Here is a 19,532-nt window from a genome sequence, read left to right on the forward strand (position 1 = left end):
ACCCTGCCAGCACCCAGCCTGCAATTAACCTGTGTGCACCCTGCACCCTACCAGCACCCTGCCTGCACCCAGCCTGCAGTCAGCCTCTGCACATCCTGCACCCTGCCTGCACCCAGCCTGCAATCAGCCTGTGTGCACCCTGCACCCTACCAGCACCCTGCCTGCACCCAGCCTGCAATCAGCCTCTGCACATCCTGCACCCTGCCTGCACCCAGCCTGCAATCAGCCTGTGCACACCCTGCCTGCACCCCCCGGTCCCCCCCCGCCCCGGGCAGGCCCGTACCGGTGCTGCCCCCTGCCGGCAGCGCCCGCCCCCTGCAGCCGGCCCGGCCCGGCCCGCGGTTGCCGCGGCAACGATCGGGGGCGGGGAGGTGGGGGGGGACGGACACACGGACGGGGGCACCGGAGGCAGGACGGGGCTGGGGGGGGACGGGGACGGGGACGGGACCGGACCCGTCTCCGCCGGGGATGTCCCGCTGCCGGGGCTCCTCCGGAGATGGTGCCGAGCCGGGGGGGGGGGCTGCAAACCGGGCTGAGCCGGGGCGGGGGGGGGGGGGCCGCTCCGCTATTATTAGTAGTATTATATTATTATTCTTCTTTTTTAGCTCTTTATTTGGGCAGAAGCCGGGACTCGGAGCGCATTTTCATCCTGTAGCAGCTATTCCATTGCGGGCAGACACGGAGACATCACCGCTTCCAAGCGCTTTTAGTCGCTGCTGCTCATCCTCCCCCCCACCAGCATCCAGTTTTGCCACCCCCCCACCCCCCCAAAAAAGTGCCCGGCCTGGGATTGCCCCTCCTGCCCCATCCGCAGTGTCCCACTCTGCCACGGGGTCTTGGTAGCCCGCTGGGGTCTTGGTAGCCCGGTGGCAACCGGCTCCTGTGCTCCAGCGAGCGGTCTCCCCCTCTTTCTCACCCAAAATGGGGTGCCTGTCAGCACCCCACCCCCCAAAGCTTCCCGTTGCCTGATTAGGATTCACCTCGCATCCAGACGGAGGAGGGCATACGTATCCCGGCATGCACCCGCCCAAAATTGCAGACCATTGCTCGTTCTGCAGCGGCCATCTGGTTGGAAAACAACAGGCCAAACAGTTTCAGCATCACGTCATGTATCCAGCCAGCGAGGAGAAAGTGAAGGGGGGGGGGGGATGCAGAAATGCCAGGGAGAAGGAAGGTGGTCGGCGTGGATGGATGCGCGGGAGCGAAAGAGCGGGGAGCAACGGTTCCAGCGAGGCCACGGCCGTGTGCCGCAGATCCCGACCCCTCCGTGCCGGGATGTCCGGTCCCACCCGGAGGATTCTGCTGGGGGAACGGTCCCTGCTCCCATCGCGCACCGCAGAGAAGCATCACGGTTTGCAAGGATTTCCCCCTCATAAATTAGTATCTTCCAGCTGTTTCCTTCCACATAAAATCTCTTCTATTTCTTCTCTTATTGCTTTATATAAACAAACATGAGAGCGACTCGTTCTAAATAAAGTTATTTGTCTACGTAAATTAATATATCATATTCTCTCCTGAAATATAGAGAGCTATTTGTCTCTAGAGAAATCATGTTAAGAGTGACATAGTATAACCCTATTCATTTGCATATGCAGATATGTCTAATTATTCAACTTGCAATTAAAGGCTTGTGTGTCAGCAAATGAGACTAATTAGATACATTTATCTATGATAATCAGCTTTATTACAAACAAAATAGATTTCCCTTCACTTCCCAGGCAAGTGAGACGTGTTGACTGGAGGTAGCTGGTCAAGGGCCCATGGACTTAAATCGCTGACAGGGTTTCCATCTGCATCAACCCGGGCAGAAGCGCACAGTAGTTCGCTATTTCTTTGTGTCCAAAGCACAAACGCATAATTTTTCAGCTTTTTGTTTTCAAACTTTCTTTTGAAAATATCCCACTGGTGCAATCTATTCTTTACTATAGAGCAGGGCATAACTAATTACTAGAAAACAAGGTCTGGCTTCTAAGTGATTTAGGCTCCTGTATTAAAATAAATCATGTGTGCTCTCTCTGTGGGCTGAGATAGCACGTAAGGGAGCAGCGAAGATGCAGACATAGCTGTCACCTTCCATTTAAGGCAGGTAAAAGATACTTGAGCTCCTTCAGGTTAAACAAAATGATTGCAGCCCTCGCCCAAAGCACAGACTCATCCCACCACTTTCAGCAAAGGGTTGGCAAGGTGTAGGCTGCAAAACTACGAGCTCTGTGGTTTGGTATTAGCTGGAAAAGTCTGGAGGCATTGAGGGGAAAGGTAGCAAGGATGTGCTAGACACTGAGCAAACCTGGTACTCGGGGCAGCAAGAAGGATGCTCTGGGCCGATTATTCCCTACAAGGGGCTCAAAGCTGCAAAAGCAGAACCTGGTTCCTCCTGGCAGAGTTCTGCTACTTTCAGGAAAACATGTTGTTTTGTTTTGCTTTGTTTGCTTTTCTGTGGACTGAACCAAAGACACAAAATAATATTCAAGTCCCCCATTTTTTTGGCTAGTTGCTCAGGCCAACAGAACATGAAACACTCGACGCTGATGTCTGCAATAGCTGCAATATAACAAGTTATACTCTTCCTTTCGTGTAAGAACTTGCAACTGTTTTGTTAGATCGTCCACCTACTACAGAGCAGTTGTTTTTCACAGTTGCTGGGCCAATATGTGATCTATTGAAAATAACATATAACCTCTCTGGACTGGAGTTAGAGCCAGTAATCCCCAAAAGACAGGAGCGGGTGTTAAAGACAACTTTCTCTGAGCTCCTGCTATCTCGCCTTGCAGAGTTTCCAGCTCACAGCCTCCTGCTTTTGGGCAGCGTCAGACACAGGCTGCCAGATGCAAAGGAGCAGGGCACTGAGCAGGTCCTGATTTCCTTGCTCTTCTGCCAAATCATGCTTTTGGACATCTTTTACCAGTGCTTTACACTTAAATAACATTAAAGAAGACATCTCAGATAGTACTAGATAGTGCTTGGAGGGAAAAAACGCACTGTGTCCTGGCATTATAGCAAGAGAATGGGTAACACGAGAGATGCTTAAAAGTGATGCAGTGTCCCCAAACTTTTTAACAGCCTTTTCCCGATTTCCCAGTTACCTGAAGGAAGGCAGCGAGACACCTTCCACGAGCATCAGATCCACTTTTAAACCGTAAAGAACTGTTGAAAAAGAGTTCAAAATCTGCCCTCGCTATTGACGGCCTCAAAAGCATCCTCATGTGTCACATATTCATAGTGTGACATGTGGCCCATAACCACTTCAGCATTTATCCAAGTACTCCCCAGCCCTGGTGCCTGCAGGACCTGCGTCCGTCCCTCCTGTAATTGTCCCAGGTTACTTGTCCAGCTCAAAATCAGGAGAGGTGAATCCTTGAAATGTTTGAATTAGAAACAAAATGGTTTCATTTTGGAAATCGCTGAAACAAGACTTTTTTGGCTTTTTCTTCAAACATTCTGGCTAGTCTTGCTGTGTTATGTTGGGAAGCAATCCTCAACTTGTTCATTGTATTGTTATTTACAGAATGGTGTGAACAACAGTTATCATGGTCGCTCAGGACAATGTTTTCACAATATGCACACTGCAAATCAAAATAAATGCGTTTTCAGATAACTAGTTTATTTTCAAAACTGTATTAGTTCTGGTGGAGCCACAGACAATTTTTCACAGGTATAATGCAGAGTTACAAGCAGGAATTATTCTTAGGAAAAGTCAAAATTATCTCATTTTGATAATTTTCAGACCAATACCTATTTCTTTTCTAATTTCAGACCTCCAGTGGGGGGTTTCCTCTCTGTAACTTTAGCCATCGAAAATGGAGACTCCTCAGCTAGGTTCCACAATCCATGAGCACAAACTGCATATCCCTCCTTCGCGTTTCTACTACCTTCCAGTGAGAGAAATTATTCTCTGGATGTGCCTCAATTTCATTTGAAAATAAAATGGGATTTAAAACAAAAGAAAGGGAAACGAAAGAGTATCATCAATGCAAAACGGTGGCTTGTTCCATTCTTCGCTTTTCTTTCAGTGAAAGGAAAAGGACGAGAAAGAAAATTAATTTCTAGTTAATCCAAATATGTTGGAAATTTGTTACAGTTCTCTGTTGGGTGGAGAGAGAAAAAGGAGCAGAGCAAGCGAGGGAAAAAACCATCTCTCTCCAGAAGCAGCTTCCTGAAAGTGTGTTTTATAATCATCATTCTGCATTTTCTATCTGTTCCGACATTTCAAGGGTGAAAAAGCACCAGCACAAAATTGTAGGAGCACTTTATAGGTCCACAAATCTGGGTGAGAGAATTAGGGTTTTTTACTCTTTCAAGAGACCCGAGATCCCTCTTAGGACCCTAAATAAGAGCTATACTTTCACAGGAGCTCAAACTCATTTGCTCTTATCATGATGCTTATGGTACCTTTCAAAGCCCAGCAGCTCTGGGCACTTGGGGGCTAGAAATGTCCTTTTTGTTCTGCGTTTCTTTATTACTCAGTTTAGTGGGATCTCATCCATCACTTGGGCTTTTAATGCTTTTACAGTAATAGCTGGCCTTTTCCCTCTGTAACACATATACTGTAAATTGAAATGATCAGGCCACAAACAGGGCTGTTGGTCCCAGCCAGGCTCCTGTTGCCTCCTGCATCACGCATCTGGCTGAAACGCGGTGGGCTTATATCGTTTTTAGCATCTAGGGATCACTGACAGGAGTTAATAAGTATTATATAACCTTCCCCAAAAAGCATAACAAAATAATAACAAAAAAATAAGGTTAAGTGAAACCATTTCAATAATGTTATAGGCCTGTTTTCAATCAATGAAAGCTGGGAAATTCAATGTCTTTAGAGGCTATGATTTCATTTTAGCTCCCTCCACTGCTGAACTTCTTTTCACAAAGCAATGAGTTAAAGACTTAGCAGCAGATTCATAATACATCTGAAATGTACTTTTTGTGTTTAATATTCACTGGAATGGTTGACTTTGCTGGGTTTGGTTATCGAGAGGAATAATAGTTTTCAGTTTCATTGAAGCATAAGATATAATTCCATTATCTTTTTTTTTGGTTAAAATAATCTGGAAGAAGTAGAGCAAAATGGGAGAAGAAATGATTCCATAGACCCTGTTAATTATATATCCATCATATAAAATAGCAATAATAGCATAATAATTTTTCATTAAATAGGGCACAGGAATATTTGCAATCTCATGCTGTCAAGTAAGAAATGGCTTTAAAAAACTCCACTTTATTTCAATAATGCTAACTAATTTTGAAGCAATTAACACTAAATTTTGGTGCCTACTAAGTAGGAATCTGACAATTTTGCAGTTCTGAATCAATTTGTGCATTGCTCCATATACATTAAGCCTGAGTTCAGCCCCTGTAACTTCAGGGACTTAAAAGTTAGATGCCTGCTCTAAATTAGGTGCCTGAACTAGCAATATAGTTCAGGGACGGGGACCTCAGACTTGTACTCGCTCCACAGCTTTGCCACCAAGCTGCTCTGTTTTCCAGCCTGTATCTGAACGCAGAACAATTGCATCACTGTATTTTAAATTAATATAATTGAAAGAGGTGCCATTCTATTCTCCCTGCAGGGAGCAGCCGTTTAAGCATTGATCTTAATTTCAGGAGGTTCAGGATGGAAATGAACTAACTCCAAGAAATTGCCAGCATTTCGTCTGAAATGCAAAGCTACACTCCCAATGCCCAGTAAGCTATTTAGATAGCAGGTTCAGAGAGCAGCGTGACTCTACAGCGAGAGGGACTACGTCCTTCAGTCTGCTTTCCTGTGCAGTACGTCAGATTTTGAAGATGCTCTCAATTATAAAGGCTAACCGGGTAACTCTGAGACACCTCAGCTTTTTCGCATACGAGTATAACCCACGTGTCTGTCAAGGAATGCCATGCCTCATGTTATGGGAAAATCCCCTTGCAGACACAGAGAGTTGTTTTCCCATTGAAACAAAACCCAGCAGTGAGCAGCAGACCCATGCTGCAAAATGCAGAACAAAAAGGTTTGATCCTTGCAGAGGTGCAACATTAGAAAGGAAAATGGTTGCACGTTGAAAACACAGACAATTTGATAAAGAGCACGAGAAGAAGGAAAAAAGCTGCTGCTGCTGCTGCTGCAGCTTTAAATTAAAATGCTGCATCAGCCAGTCCCTCAGGACTTGATAGAAATCTAATTAGTCAGACAATCTGGCACCAAATGTCCTAATTTCCCCAATCCATGTGGGATTTGTGTATTCTCTTATTCACTGCAGTTCTAAATTTCAACCTGAGCCTTTCTAACCCCTCTCTTTTTTCCATGCAGACATGGGACTCAAGAGAAGGTGATCCCTATCAAAACCTAATTGTTTTTCATAAACCTTTAATTAATTAGACTCAGCCTCATGAAAGACACTTAAAATATTAACAATTTGTTTAGACACAAGTGCTGGATGAGGACTGCTGCAGCGTTGTATTTTTATAAGAAACCCAAATGTAATTAATGTGCATGGGCGTACACTCAGTGTGGGGTCCAGGAGCGCGGCTGAACTGGGAGTCCTCCCCGAAACGCACTGGGAGCTGAGTGAGGACCATGGCCGGGCTGTGCCGTGGCCAGCATCACAGCCAGCTCAGAAGGACAGATGCAGCATGGGTCCTCCGCAGCCAAGGGTTAAGGGCAGTGGCAGCCCTGGGGTGGTGGGTTTTAAGAAAAGCTCCAAAAGGGCATTGGAGTCCCCCCAGGTTGGCAATATATAGGGCACACTGAGAACAGCAAACTCGTTAAGGCAATTAGCCCGGTCCTAGGGGACCACGAGCTCCTGGAGCAAGGTGCTGAGCGCCTCTGAATCCCTCTGGCACCCTTGGAGAGTGAGGATCCTGACTCACACAGGATTAAGCCATTCGGGAGTAACAGATTTGATTTTTTTTTTTTTTTCCAGAGCGGCTATGACCTGTCATGTCAAAGCTTTTTATTAAAGTCTCTTAATCCCCAGATTATCACCACAATAGTTCCACAGGCCCATTCCAGATAAGGCAGGGCCCATTGTGGAGGTGCACATAGGAGGAGTTTTAATCTGCAAATTATTGGCATGCAAGACCACGAGGGGCTGCTTTGCTGTGTTGCCCGTTGCATCAAGGGGAATTGAATATTTATAAAGAAGACTTCAAATGGGCCATGCGCTGTATTCCTCCCACACATGTGCAATCCCCATGCGGCAGAGGGGCCCTGCTGAAAGAAGAAAAAACACTAGTGTGCAGCCACAACACACACGTGGACTGCCCCAGAAGCCATGCAGCCTTCGTGGAAAGAAAGTGAGCAGGGCTAGGGGAAGGGGTTGGTCCCCTCCTCCAAACACCCCATTTCAGCCACACAGGATGCATGATTTGATTTTTAAGAGAGAAATGATAAGAGTGGAAAGGCAGAGCTGGTGATGGGAACTCCACTTCTCTCTTGAATACCGGGGGAGGACAGCGAACAGATAAAGTCCCTGATAGGGATCCTTCGCTGACACAAAATATGCCATGTGGAGCGAAGGCTTATGCTGTATGCAAAACTAATTATCAGTTACCTTCTAGATTAAGGAACGACTCAAGCATCTGTTTCACCGAAGTGTTTTTAAAGAAAGAGGTGGCCCTCTTTAAAATAGCCTGACGGGTTTGAAAATGTCATCCCTTGGGTTTGGGGGCTCCCCGAGGAGGTGCTGGGGAGCCCAGGAGAGACTGTCCCCTCCACAAAATGTTTCCAGGCTGCCGGTGAGCTGGCAGGGCGAAGCAGGAGGTGCCCTCTCTTCTCCCCGGCGGTGTTTGTACAAGCACGTTGTTGCACCTCACTGCAAAGGCCGCCAAACAAAAATTAACAAGGAAATGCTGTATGAACAAGTATCGATCGGGAGCGTGGCAAATCTGAGCGGGGTGAGCTCGGTAATAGGTGGAGCAGAGCCCATGGCACTGAGCTGAACCTCTCCAGCTGCATGTGGGAGATAGGTTATATATACATATATTTACATATATGCATGCATTCTGCAAGATGACCGGCTCCTTCAGCTCTCCCTAGCGTAGACGCTGCTGCACAAGGCCAAATCCTAGCTACCGCTCAGAGAGATGCTGAGCCCCTCTTGTTCCTACTGAGATCCCAGCCCCGGGTCAGGCTGCAGCATCAGTCAGGGCAGATCAGTCTCAGCCCTCAGCAGCAATTTGAGACCTTCTCTGTCAGCAGATAAGGCTGAAGATAGTCCAGGACATGGCTTGGCTCCCAGCATGTAATCTCCCGTTGCTTGCTAGGTGAGGATGTCACCCAGTCGCTGGGGATCTGGCTCAAGATCTGCAGACTTGGACTTAGCTCCGGCTCTGCCACAGCCTTCCCCTACGACCTTGGGCCAGCTGCTTAGGTTTCCTCCATACCTGTTTCCCATCTGTTAGAAAATGACTGGGTATATTAAAGGGTTCTTGTGAAGATAAGTAAACTGTGAGGCTATTATTAGCTATTACACTGATAGGGCCCAAATGTTCCTATTTTCTGTAACAGCTCAAGAACTTAAGCAGGCAGAAAAAGGCTTCGGGAAAATAAAGGATTGCCTTTCTGGGGTCTCCTCTCAAAGGAGGGAGGTGTGTCTTCCTTTAGAGCCAGCTCTTCATGCATTTTATGAAATTGCAATGCCCACATTTTCCCTAACAGCCTTCGTTCCAGCCCGTGAAATGGCCCCCAATAGCCTTTGGCTCATGGAAACCTTCCAGTGTGCTTAATATTACCTGCAATGCCTATATTAATCATAACACGCAGGTGCCAGGGCCACCGGAGGGAAGGAGAAGGGAGAGGCCAGGTAATTTATCGCTATACAGCCCCAGCATGAGCAGTTGCATTAGTCCAAAAATTACTTTGCTTTCTGGTTCCCAAAGTTCTTGGGAGTACAAAAACGGAAAGGGGGTTATCTGTGAATCATCTGTCATCTCTAAAGCTTTTGGCTACAACCTTTTCATGACTCATGGAAAAAGAATTATAAATAAAGTGTGGGGGTGGGGGAAGTGACTAATTGAGTGCAATAATTAAACACAGCTCCCCAAAAAGCTGAGCATGTTTCTTCAGCCATCAGCACCCTGAGTGAGGGGTGAGAATGCCTCCAGGATTTGTCAGGGCTTGGTTACTGCAGAGCACTAGTATAAGGGGCAGCAGCATCTGGCAGGATGCAACAGAGCGTGTTTTCATGTAACACAGTCAATGCACGGGCAAAATACTGGTTTTTGGTATGCACAGGCCTGGGCAGCGGAGCTGAAGCAGGTAACTAGCTCTTGTTGTTGGCCCGTTTGGGGGGAGCCGAAATAAAGGAGTGTTTAGTGCTGCGAGGAAATGTAGGGCAAGGACTAATACCGGCAGGCGAAGTCAGAGCGTTATGCATTCACCTGGGCCACCAGATTCGCAGGCAAGGCTGCCAGCTTCCCCCAGACATGCGAAGGCACTAAATAAAACTGGTATCCAGCTTGGAAAACTTCTGCTCCCACAAATAATACTTGCAGGATAAAATACCGGCATCAATATATCCCGCGTGCCAAATGAAACCATTTGTATCCACTTGTTCCCTCTCTGGTTCAATTAATAAAGGCAACTGAAGAAATAGCGAGCACATTTCCTTTCAGAAATCTCCCCAAACTTAGTGACATTTGGAATCACACAAGACAGCTGCACCGTGAGATAAGTTAAATGATGTATTCAGAAATGGCTCAGTTCAGAAGGTTGCATCTTTCATAGGAGCCTGGCGCCGAAATCTGTGTTGTGTTCTTCAAATGTGGAATAACTCTTCTTCCCAGTTTACATATATTGATGAATACACTTGAAAGATGGCCGGATTTCTGTATAGTACAGTGCTTTCTTTTCCTGACACATGGATCCATCTGCCAACATCACAGACCTAATTAGTACTCTTTTATTTCTGTTCACCGGCTAGTAAGCATGTGGCATCTTTCCACAAGCCTATAAATCCTCACTCTACGCAGACATATACCATATTGCGATGGGTGGGTTATAACCTCAGTGAAACTGGCAGTTGCAGTTGCCTTTCCATTGAGGCTTAATGTCATGATAGCCAAAACAAGAGAGGCCATCACTTAAAACACAGGCTGGCACAGCAACGCTAGGGTTGTGGTTCCGAGTTTCCCAGCCCTGAGCTACCATGTCCCCGACCCCTAAGAGCCACACACACTGCTCCTGGGTCAATACAATCGTCTATAGGGCCATCATTGAAACTGCATTTGTGTAACGGTCCAAAAAAAATCCAGCATAGAGGCTTGGTCATAAAGGCAGATGTAATTTGTGCAGTTTAATATAATATCACAAATGCAAGAGCTAGGAGAAAGAAATGGCAGGGATGCGATGAGCCCTGGAGAGCCAGCTCTGAGAAAGCAGAATTAGGAAATCCCTTAAATAAAACAGAAAGAGGATAAAGGCATATCTGCCTTCATTTGTCCTCCAAGCAGAACAACGTGCATCCCCTCCCAAATCTGGCCAGCCCCGCAGGTCAAAAATATTGTGTGAATATGCACTAGAGGTTATTGTTCTTCCCATGCTGGGGAGAGTTATTTGGAAGCCTCCTGCTGGTGTTAAATTAAATTACCCATATAAATAGCACCGGAGGTGACGGACAATAGATCCCACTGGTTTGCATGCAGGCTGCTCAGTAATGGGCTGAAAGGTAGAGCTATTGTAACATGCCCTAAAAGGCACGTATTTAAGTTAGATCTCATCAAACTTCCACCTGGTGTAAGTTAGTTTACAGACCTCTCCCTGCAATGATATCCAACTTCTGCTGGGCAAGAGCCAAGCCTACCAAATACCTCAGGAGTTAGTAGCAAAGTGCCTTAATTACTTATGGTGTTATTTTTGGATTTCCACTAATTTTGCTAAAAAAATCCATTTGCATGTCTATATTAAAATTTCTAACATTTTAAAATAGTGCTTCTTATGGGGAAAAAAAAAAAAAGCCTGCTCGACAATGACTCTCTTTTTCTCTCTTTTTTCTTAAATATCCTTCCTACTTTGCAAGGTTACTCCCTGCCGCTCCTTTTTAGGATTAAAACAAGAAGTTAAAACAAGTGAAAGAATGAATTTTCCCCAGGGAAGCTAACAAAATTCATATCCCATCAAGCTTACCAGCAAGCAGCATCTCAGGGACCAGTGATGCCAGATATGAACATATGATGTAAAATGCTTGAAATGTATCATGAGGAATATATATAGTGTTTGCGTTGCTAGAAAAATAGCAACAGCAAAAGGCTTGGTGGTTTTATGTTCTGTCAGGGGTATGAGTGTCATTACTGGATGGGTACCCACCCAATAAAGGTGCTGATAGGACGAGAGGAAAACTGGAGGATTATTTTTTAAAAACAGAATCTCTCTAAGCCAAATTAACCCCTGACATAAGCCCACTGAAGTCGATGCTGCTACTGGGCAACCACAGTTAACCTGGCTCTTTTGCTTTGTTTTCCACTTATTTTAGAGGAGTCAGACTGTTTTTACATTGCTGGCCAAAAGAGAGTGTGTGAGGATTAATAGTCAATTCAAGGCTGTAAAGTGCTGCATTGCTGTGAAGTATTTAATTTAGATCCTTTTTGTGTTTCTGGGGACCTAGCCTAAGCTGTCTATAAGAAAAAATGTAAGGTGCAGCCCAGAACTTGCAGCGATGTAAAAAATTAGCAAAAAAAACCCCAACCCAAAGACAAGAAAATAAAACAACAACAAAAACCTATCAGAGAGTGTGAAATTCACCTGGATCCCTCCTAAGGGGTTTGCACATTTGTGTGATTAGAGTCTTATTTATAGGAAAATCTTGTCACTTCTCCTCACACTCTGTGGGGCTGTAAAACACATCACTGCTGCTCTCAGTTTTTGGAAGAGCTGCTGAAAACAGGAGAACGTGTGCAGGAGGGACAAAAGCTGTCGTTCAGGAGGGTCCCCCAGCCTGACATCCTCATAACAGGACCTTGTTCAGATGTCAACTTAAAAATCTCAATGATCTCCGAAAGAGTTATAAAATCTAGTAATTGCAATTGCTGCAACCAGTGATTTCCCAAGCACTTTGTGTGCTGCTCGGGCACAAGTGGTTGCATGAATAAACGGGAGAGCGAGGGAGAACCAGAGGGAGTGGGAGAAGAGGTAAAGAGGGAAAATGAAAGAGAAGAGCCCAGGTCTGTGCTGGCAATCTTCCTGCTCATCTAAATGGATGTTTGATTTCTGAGCATACCACAACGTGGCATTGACAGATCCATTTCTCTTGCAGGGCTGTCCAGTTTGATACATTTCAGGTTGCCATTGCTATACCGTGAAACCTCACCCAACTCATTTTCCCCCGCAGGAGCTCCTCAGGCAGAAAAGGGGATATTTCTTTTTCCAGTTGTCACAGGGATGTGTTGGGCAGCTAATATATATAAATTAAAAAAAAAAAAAAAAAAGGCAGAAAACAGCAGAGCCCTGAACCAAAGATAAAAGCCTAAACAAGTGCACTGAAGTGTAAGGTTAAACGGAGAGGGAAAAGCCATTAGGGACAGTAGAGCTTTGGAAAAGAGTAGAAATAATTCTTAAGGAGAAAGGGATGGTGAAGTATATCTTAAAGACAAAGACACAGAAGTGAGAAAAACATGGAGAGCTACTGTTGGAGCTCAAGACAGTACAAATTACTTTCCCTGGTCAAAATTTACTCTGGCTGAGATCTCTGGTTCTGAAATAAGATGGTTTTCCTGATTGTATACTCCCTTGCAAGGCCTGGCTTCCTGAACACAAACAGAAGCGACGATGTCACCGCAAAAATAATAAAACAGTAATCGTTTTGTTGGCTTGTCACATATTACAGCTAATTATTTAATTACTCTAATTTAAAGTTTTACTAGATTCAGCATCAAAGCATAAAAATCTAGTGATTGCAGTGTCAGAAAGGAATAATATAATTAACGTATTTAGTAGTAACATATTAAACTGTTGATTGCACCGCATTAATCGGCAGAGATGATATGATACATGGGAAGCTATATGAAATACATGTCTGTATGGGCCTGTGTTGTCTTCTTCCCCGTGCCATCACTTACACACTCGTGGGGTGGGAGGTGCAGGTGTGGGGGAGAGAGGCAGACCCATTTCTGCTGCAAGTGTGTGTGGAGGCAAGCTGCGGATGAGCTGACAGCATCACCACAGAGGCACACGCCAAGCACAAGGCTTTGCACCATCTCCACAAACAGACCCAAAGCACAGATGACAAATTTGGGGACACGTCTGGCTGCCATGCACCATGAAGGCTCTTTGCCCCAGGGATGTGCTGGAGCGGCTCCTGAAGCTGCTCAGATTTACACAGACCTGAGCCCACCCACCCTGGCTTCACACTGTTTCTCCCACATAGACACATACCCCAGACAGAAGCATTTAAATGAATCGAGGTCTAATTCCCTGAGTTATCCACAACACACCAAATCAGAAGCAGTTGGGTAGTCACATTCTTGAAGCCATAGGCCCTTTATTTTGATAGTGCCCTCCAAAATTGGCTTGCTGGGCACCAGGCAATTAAAAGTAGAGAAATTCTTTCTGCCTGACATAACGTAATAACATTTTTTTTTTTTTTCCTCCACTGCTCCAGAGCCAGCCAGCCAACAGAGGGAGCACAAATTCCTGAGCAGCGGTACATGCCTGGACTCTGCGATCCCCTCGGCTGTGTTCGATTGCTGATCGTGCTGGCACACAAACCAGGAGGCAGCCAAAGGCTCCAGCCTTGGAGAAATAATGTGCCCTGAACTCCCTTCCCCTGCGACAGGACACGGAGCAGCTCAGCTCTTCGCAGGACCCTACTCCAAATAAGAGCCGTGATCTGAAAATAGGAAAATAAAGCAAGACATCAGCAAAGAAAAGGCCACTCTGGAAAGAAAGGATGCAAAACAGTGAGAGAGGATAGGTGTTTATGTTTTTAAGCTTAAGCTCTTCTACAAAATAATTCCCTGGTCACAAAGGGAAAGACAGCAAGATGGAAAAGTTATTAGGTGAAACACACAGGCGAAAAACCAGACACACATGTCTAATAATTACAAATTACACTAATCCATTTTTTCAGATTAATTTCTGTCTGAAAAGAAACACTATATATTCCTTTTTCTCCCTCAGTAAGCACAGTAGACTGATTGCCTTTCTTTTGAGACAAGCCATGTTCTCCAGCATCATGCAAATACCTGCCCACGGTAGAAACGCTCCCTGCACTGCTCCAGTTTCCAGACCCACATCTATCCAAATGCAGTTTGCCCTCCAGCCACCCCGGGATAGTTAAGTAAGTGGTTTTTATGATAGAGCTGTTTCTTTTTCTCAGCTGAAAATGCCACTGTAGTATAGCTTTATCTAAAAAATACCTAAAAGCTATAGATTATTGGTAGTATTCACAGACACAGCCAGGTTTGAACTTCTCAGTCTGCTGCTTCTTAGAGAAAATCCAGCGCCTGGGCTGTGATGCTGAGAGCTGAATTAATTTTGCAGGTTTCACAACAGCAAGTCAGAGATGCATGTGGACAGCAGAAGGCCACATCTAGTTGATCCTAGCTGCTAAATTCAAGACTGCCCCAGCTGTGTGTGACTTCTGAGCCACGCATAAATGAGGCATTGTTGCAAGACTAGCACAAACTGTATGCTTCAAATTAAAAGAAATCATTTACTTAGGTTTTTTTCTCCCAAAATAACAGAATTTGAATATATTATTTGAAAAAATACATTTTCGTTTTCCACCTCACTGCGTCCAATGATTGTGGTGTGATTATTAAACACTTCATAAATAATAATGTGACATTTTCAGATTGTGCGTCTGATTAAGCAGCCATTCTTCTCTCCCTGACTGCGACGATGGACAGATGAGATTGCTGCAGACGTGGCAATCTTTGTGGCTCCTTCCCTGGGGATCAGGGATCAGAAGTTGCCCCTGTAACCCAATTAAATCCAAGAGGATATGAGCTGCTCACTTCGGGCCAGCTCCAAAACTCATGACCGTCGATGCGGAATCTTGACATGAACTTCTCTGAACTGCAGATTTGACCCATGAACACTGCTTGATTCATCTTCTGGGGAGGGTATTTTACAAAGTGAGTCACTTTCTCTGCAGTGGGTAATGATTTTACCCAATTATGGTTTAGTATTAGGAAGCCTGCTCTAAGAGCAAACAAGCAGTTCCAGATGAAGACAGAACTAAATCCAGGGAACTGAAATATAAGAGAAGACAAGAAGCAAAAAAAGTGAACCTGAGAGATAAATACTCTCTTAATGAGGGATCAGAGTCCTTTGAGGATCAATACTTGCAGAGATCCCCCCGCAAAAGGTTTGCTGCCCCTTTTTCACAGCAAAAAAACATTTAGTAAAGTTATTTATTAAATGAAGACCCCAAATCCAGTGGCATTTATCTCTTGGTTCCAGTGCCTGTGATGCAGCTGTGCCTCTCCGAGCTGTCATATAGAGTAGCGCAGATGTCAGTGAAAGGGACAATCTCCTAACCCAAATTCTCTCTTGCCTAGTATAGCATTTGGATGAGTTAATCCCAGTCGGAAAACCCAAATGCTTTCTTTTTTTCTGAGCACAATCACCATTTCAGAAAAATGACCAAAGAAAGCAGGCCCTCTCCGTAAACCCTCCCAACCATCTGTCTGGATATTACTGACCTTTAATATTATGCAGGCAGGAGGTGGAAAGGACAGGATAAGGGGGGGGGGAGGGAGGTGTGGAAAAATGTCATTGCTGTAACAATGGCTTATTGCATTTGGATAATCTCGCTTCTTGTACCACTGCTAACATGGTAATCTTTCTCCACCTACTGTATGTCAATAATGCAATAACCTCGCTCTCCCCCTGCATCAATAACACAACAGCCGCGCTCCGCTTTCAGCGGCACTGATGAATTCTAGAATTGCAACAGCTCAGATGGTCCATGCTAGCTTGTCCCTGCCTCCCACCCTCATTACATTTTAATTTCACTTTAAAGACAGTTGCTATCAGCATTGTTTGGCTACAGCTTCTGCAAAATAAGATCAGGCTGTATGTGAACTCAGGAGGTTCCTCGGCTCAGCACAGGTGCCAGGATATTTTCTACCAGTGTCGTTTCTTTGTATATTCTCAGTTGAAATATTAAGGCAAGATTTGCCAAAGACTTAACTGGCCAACAGCTCAATGTCCTCCAAAGGAGCTGCTCTAAGCTCAGCACTTCTGCATATCTGTTACTTATGCTTCAGTGTATGGATGGCGGGTCAGATTCTCAGCTCACTGTCCCCATTGCAGCCTTCAGATCTGTGCCAATTACACTTATACCAGTCCACCAGTTATTGATTAATCAGTGTTAGTTTAAAGCAAAAACATACCCAAGTGCTTTCCACAGACATGTTAAGCAAATTATGGTTAAAAAAATTGATATAGTAACAACAGCTAAAAAATAGTTAAAGCCAAGTGATGTGACAAGTTGGAAAAAAAAGATCTGAAAGCATAATCATATAAGCTTAATATCAGAGAGCATATGGTAAAAAGATCTTGTAAGAGAATCCTTAATACTACAGTGGGCCTCACACACTGATTAATATCACCTCCTCTGTATAGTCTAGCATGGATGGATTCAAGAAGCAGCTGATAATTTTCAGAAATGCTGCTCCTTGTAATGATAGAAGATGAGGTTTTGTGAGTTATGTTGAGAATTATTGGCAAAGGTTAGGTGATTTCCCACTGGTGCTAGAGGGAAAACATTGCTTGCAAATTACCAGCATTTGTCAGTACTAATACCACATCCCCCAGCCACCTAAACTGTCAACATTAATAGGTGTCTTTACAGCAAAAAGGGGTGACGATAGTCAAACTTGATCAGACCTTGAAATGAGAAGAGGAACATGATACAGAGAATAAAGAAATGGAAATGTGCTTGCAGTGCCTCTTGCCTTAGCTCCCAACATCCCACCCATAGCTGTGTGGGTGGCACTACTTACCACGCTCTGCCAATTATCACATTTGCTTCCCTGTTCGCTCTCCTTCCCATCTCTCTTTCATTCGCTGGGTAGATTTCGTTAAGCCTCTTCCATCCTCTCTCTTTCCAGTGACTGCTCTGTTTTAACCTATCTATCATTAGCACAGTGTTTCTTTTTCCGAGAAGCAAATGCAAGATGCTAATGGAAGAGGCAAATGCAAGATACTTTCCCAAGGAAAAAAAAAAAGCAAGATGAAAGGCAGGAAAGGTTTTCTGGTGGTACTGCCAGGCCTTGGTCATTCTCCTACCAATCCCCTGTAGAGCCTTTGGGCAAGCAGCACCTCAGATCCCACTGGCAGGGAGCCCACAGCACTGCTCCCCAGGAGGGACGTTAGAGACAAGGGTCCTTGCCAGGCTTCTAGTAACTTCCCTCCCACTTGGGCACTGCAGCAGCAATATCTTACCCCCTATTTAAACCTTGAAAGCTTTCAGTATTATTTAGATTGCAAGGTTTGGGTGAGTCTGGGAACAGTCCAACATGCAACCTTGTTTACCTGGTCTGGGAGTGCAGAGTCTCCTCAGACAAAAACAATACAGACAGGTCTACACTCCTGGCAGGATAGTAATCATCACTGGTGTTCAGCAATTAATTAGTGTTTTGCTGAAGAGTTGCTGAGGTATTTTCCCTCCCCGCTTTCCCTCTGTACACGTCATGCTAAAGGACCTGCCATCCACTTCTCCAGCACTTGAAATTCAGCTCTAGTCACCTGTCTTTGTTTCAAGCAGGCAAAACAAACCGTGACTTCACTCCCTATCTTCATCTTTCAGGCTGCACAGCCCATGCAACTGGGGACACAGATCAGCTTTGTCCATAAGTTAACGCACAGTCTGATGTGTAGTTTGGTACCCCTACGAAGGAGAGCATATAAAATACAGACATCTGCTCTCCTGAGCCTTTCAGCACCAGAGGTAACATTAATTTAGGTCGGCCACAACCAGAGATAAAAATCATTTCCATTCGACTCCTCCTTCTGTCAAACTGAATAAAATATAGTTCACTTATTCACCTCGCCTGGCCCCTTGGTGATTAACATTAGCAAATGCAATCAGCCCGTGGCCACGTCGCCACTCTACATTAATGCAAAACTGGGGGAGGGCCTCATCTACTATCAGCACAAAAAAGGAGCCTTACCTTTTAATGTGCTCATACTTCACATGGTTACTAGTGATAAAAGGAGCTGTCAAAACAGATGGACAGGCCAGCCTAGGCAGAGATAGGAGATTTCTGCTGATTTCTATGGGAAAGAGAAAAAAAGCATGCAGCGAGCACTATGCACATCCTCAGCAGTTACCGCTCACGGAGCAACCGAGGCTCTGGCAAGGCCTTGGAGGGTCATAAGCTTACCTATCCTAACTCCATTTTTGTGTGTGCTGCTGCAGTCTCGTCTGCTGCCACCCCCTCCCCGCTGCAACACGGCTGCTCTCTCTGGAGCACGGGCTGAGTTTCACAAGCGGGTCCCACGGCAGATCCTGTCGAGGAGTATGGCACTTGGAAAGAGGCACAGAAAAGGGTCACTGCTGGCACGTGGTGTCCAGAAATGCTGCTAAATTTTGCAGTCTGGCTCACTTGCATGCCCCACCATCAGCCAAAGCTACTTTTCCTGGAGGCAGGATTATTAGTACCTCAGGCTAGTATTTTTAGCAGTTCTTCCAACTGTTGCAGATGGCTAATACATCATGAAGTGCAGAATCGAAGGCCCAGACTCATTTCCCCTCCAATCCCTAGCAGTTAAGGGCAGGCTGACCACATGGCGCTCCTCGCCACATCTCTGCTCAGGCAACTTTGAACACAGATGCAAATGCTGATTCTGCCAAAACCCCTGCATCTAAAAGGCCAACCCCCCAACAACCACAAAATGGTTTGCATCTGAGGAGTGTTTGGTTCATGGATTGTAAAAACCCCTGATGCTGTCATCCTTGAGCTATGAAAATACGAAAAGAAGTGCCAGATTTAATGCTAAACCTCATTCTAATCCTGCCTGTGATACCACGGTTCTGGGGCACACACCATCCACAAAAGCATACATCTGGATAATCTAAGAATTAATAATCTGGTCTTTAGCAACCTCATTCACCCTCTATGAAAATGGGTGAAGTGGTACAAGGTTGGTTACCCTTGGAACTGTGGGTGTCTCTGTGTGCAGCAGTATGGCTTGAAAAACTGCATGCAGAATCTCAGCCCACATTCGGAAGACTTTTTTCCTTAAAAATATTTTCTATGATCTGTACTTGGGTAACAAAAGTTGTTGTTTTAAGGCAGCTGAATTCATTATTCTTCTTAGATAACATTCAATGCTCAAATACAATTTTTTTTTCTTCTCCTTTCTTTCACTACACCCTCCTCTTTGGCAAATAGGACTCCCAAGTCCCTTCTGATCACTAATAACATGGGCTTTCATACCCTCTTGGAAGAAGTGAAATTTCTTTGACATCTTAACTTTGCACAAATAGATTTTAATGAGGGAATATCACCTTGCCTTGAGCTAACTCTCTTCCTTTGCTCTTCCAAGGCTTTTGTAGTCATTTTCTTACAACTTACAGAACATTAAAGTTCAGCAAAGTGTTTGAACACTG

At 45.0% G+C, this 19,532-nt stretch overlaps 1 protein-coding gene and 1 long non-coding RNA gene across 3 annotated transcripts in view; one reads left to right on the top strand and one right to left on the bottom strand.

Moving 5' to 3' along the window:
• Positions 1–1,502, top strand: part of LOC128141115 (uncharacterized) — a 210,509-nt gene extending 209,007 nt beyond the window's left edge. For both annotated transcript variants that reach the window (XM_052785669.1, XM_052785679.1), the window contains one exon: positions 606–1,502. In XM_052785669.1, coding sequence (XP_052641629.1) covers positions 606–655 — 50 coding nt within the window. In that variant the 3' untranslated portion in view covers positions 656–1,502. The remainder of the gene's footprint in view (positions 1–605) is intronic.
• An 11,418-nt stretch (positions 1,503–12,920) lies between these two features.
• On the bottom strand, positions 12,921–19,440 carry LOC128140892 (uncharacterized). The gene is made up of 3 exons (XR_008234854.1): positions 18,304–19,440; positions 18,091–18,193; positions 12,921–13,796 (listed from the first exon to the last, which is right to left on the bottom strand). It is a non-coding gene; the product is annotated as an uncharacterized LOC128140892 (long non-coding RNA).
• Between the last annotated feature and the right edge of the window lie 92 nt (positions 19,441–19,532).

Source organism: Harpia harpyja, chromosome 1 (genome assembly GCF_026419915.1).
Source record: "Harpia harpyja isolate bHarHar1 chromosome 1, bHarHar1 primary haplotype, whole genome shotgun sequence".
Taxonomy (NCBI): domain Eukaryota; kingdom Metazoa; phylum Chordata; class Aves; order Accipitriformes; family Accipitridae; genus Harpia; species Harpia harpyja.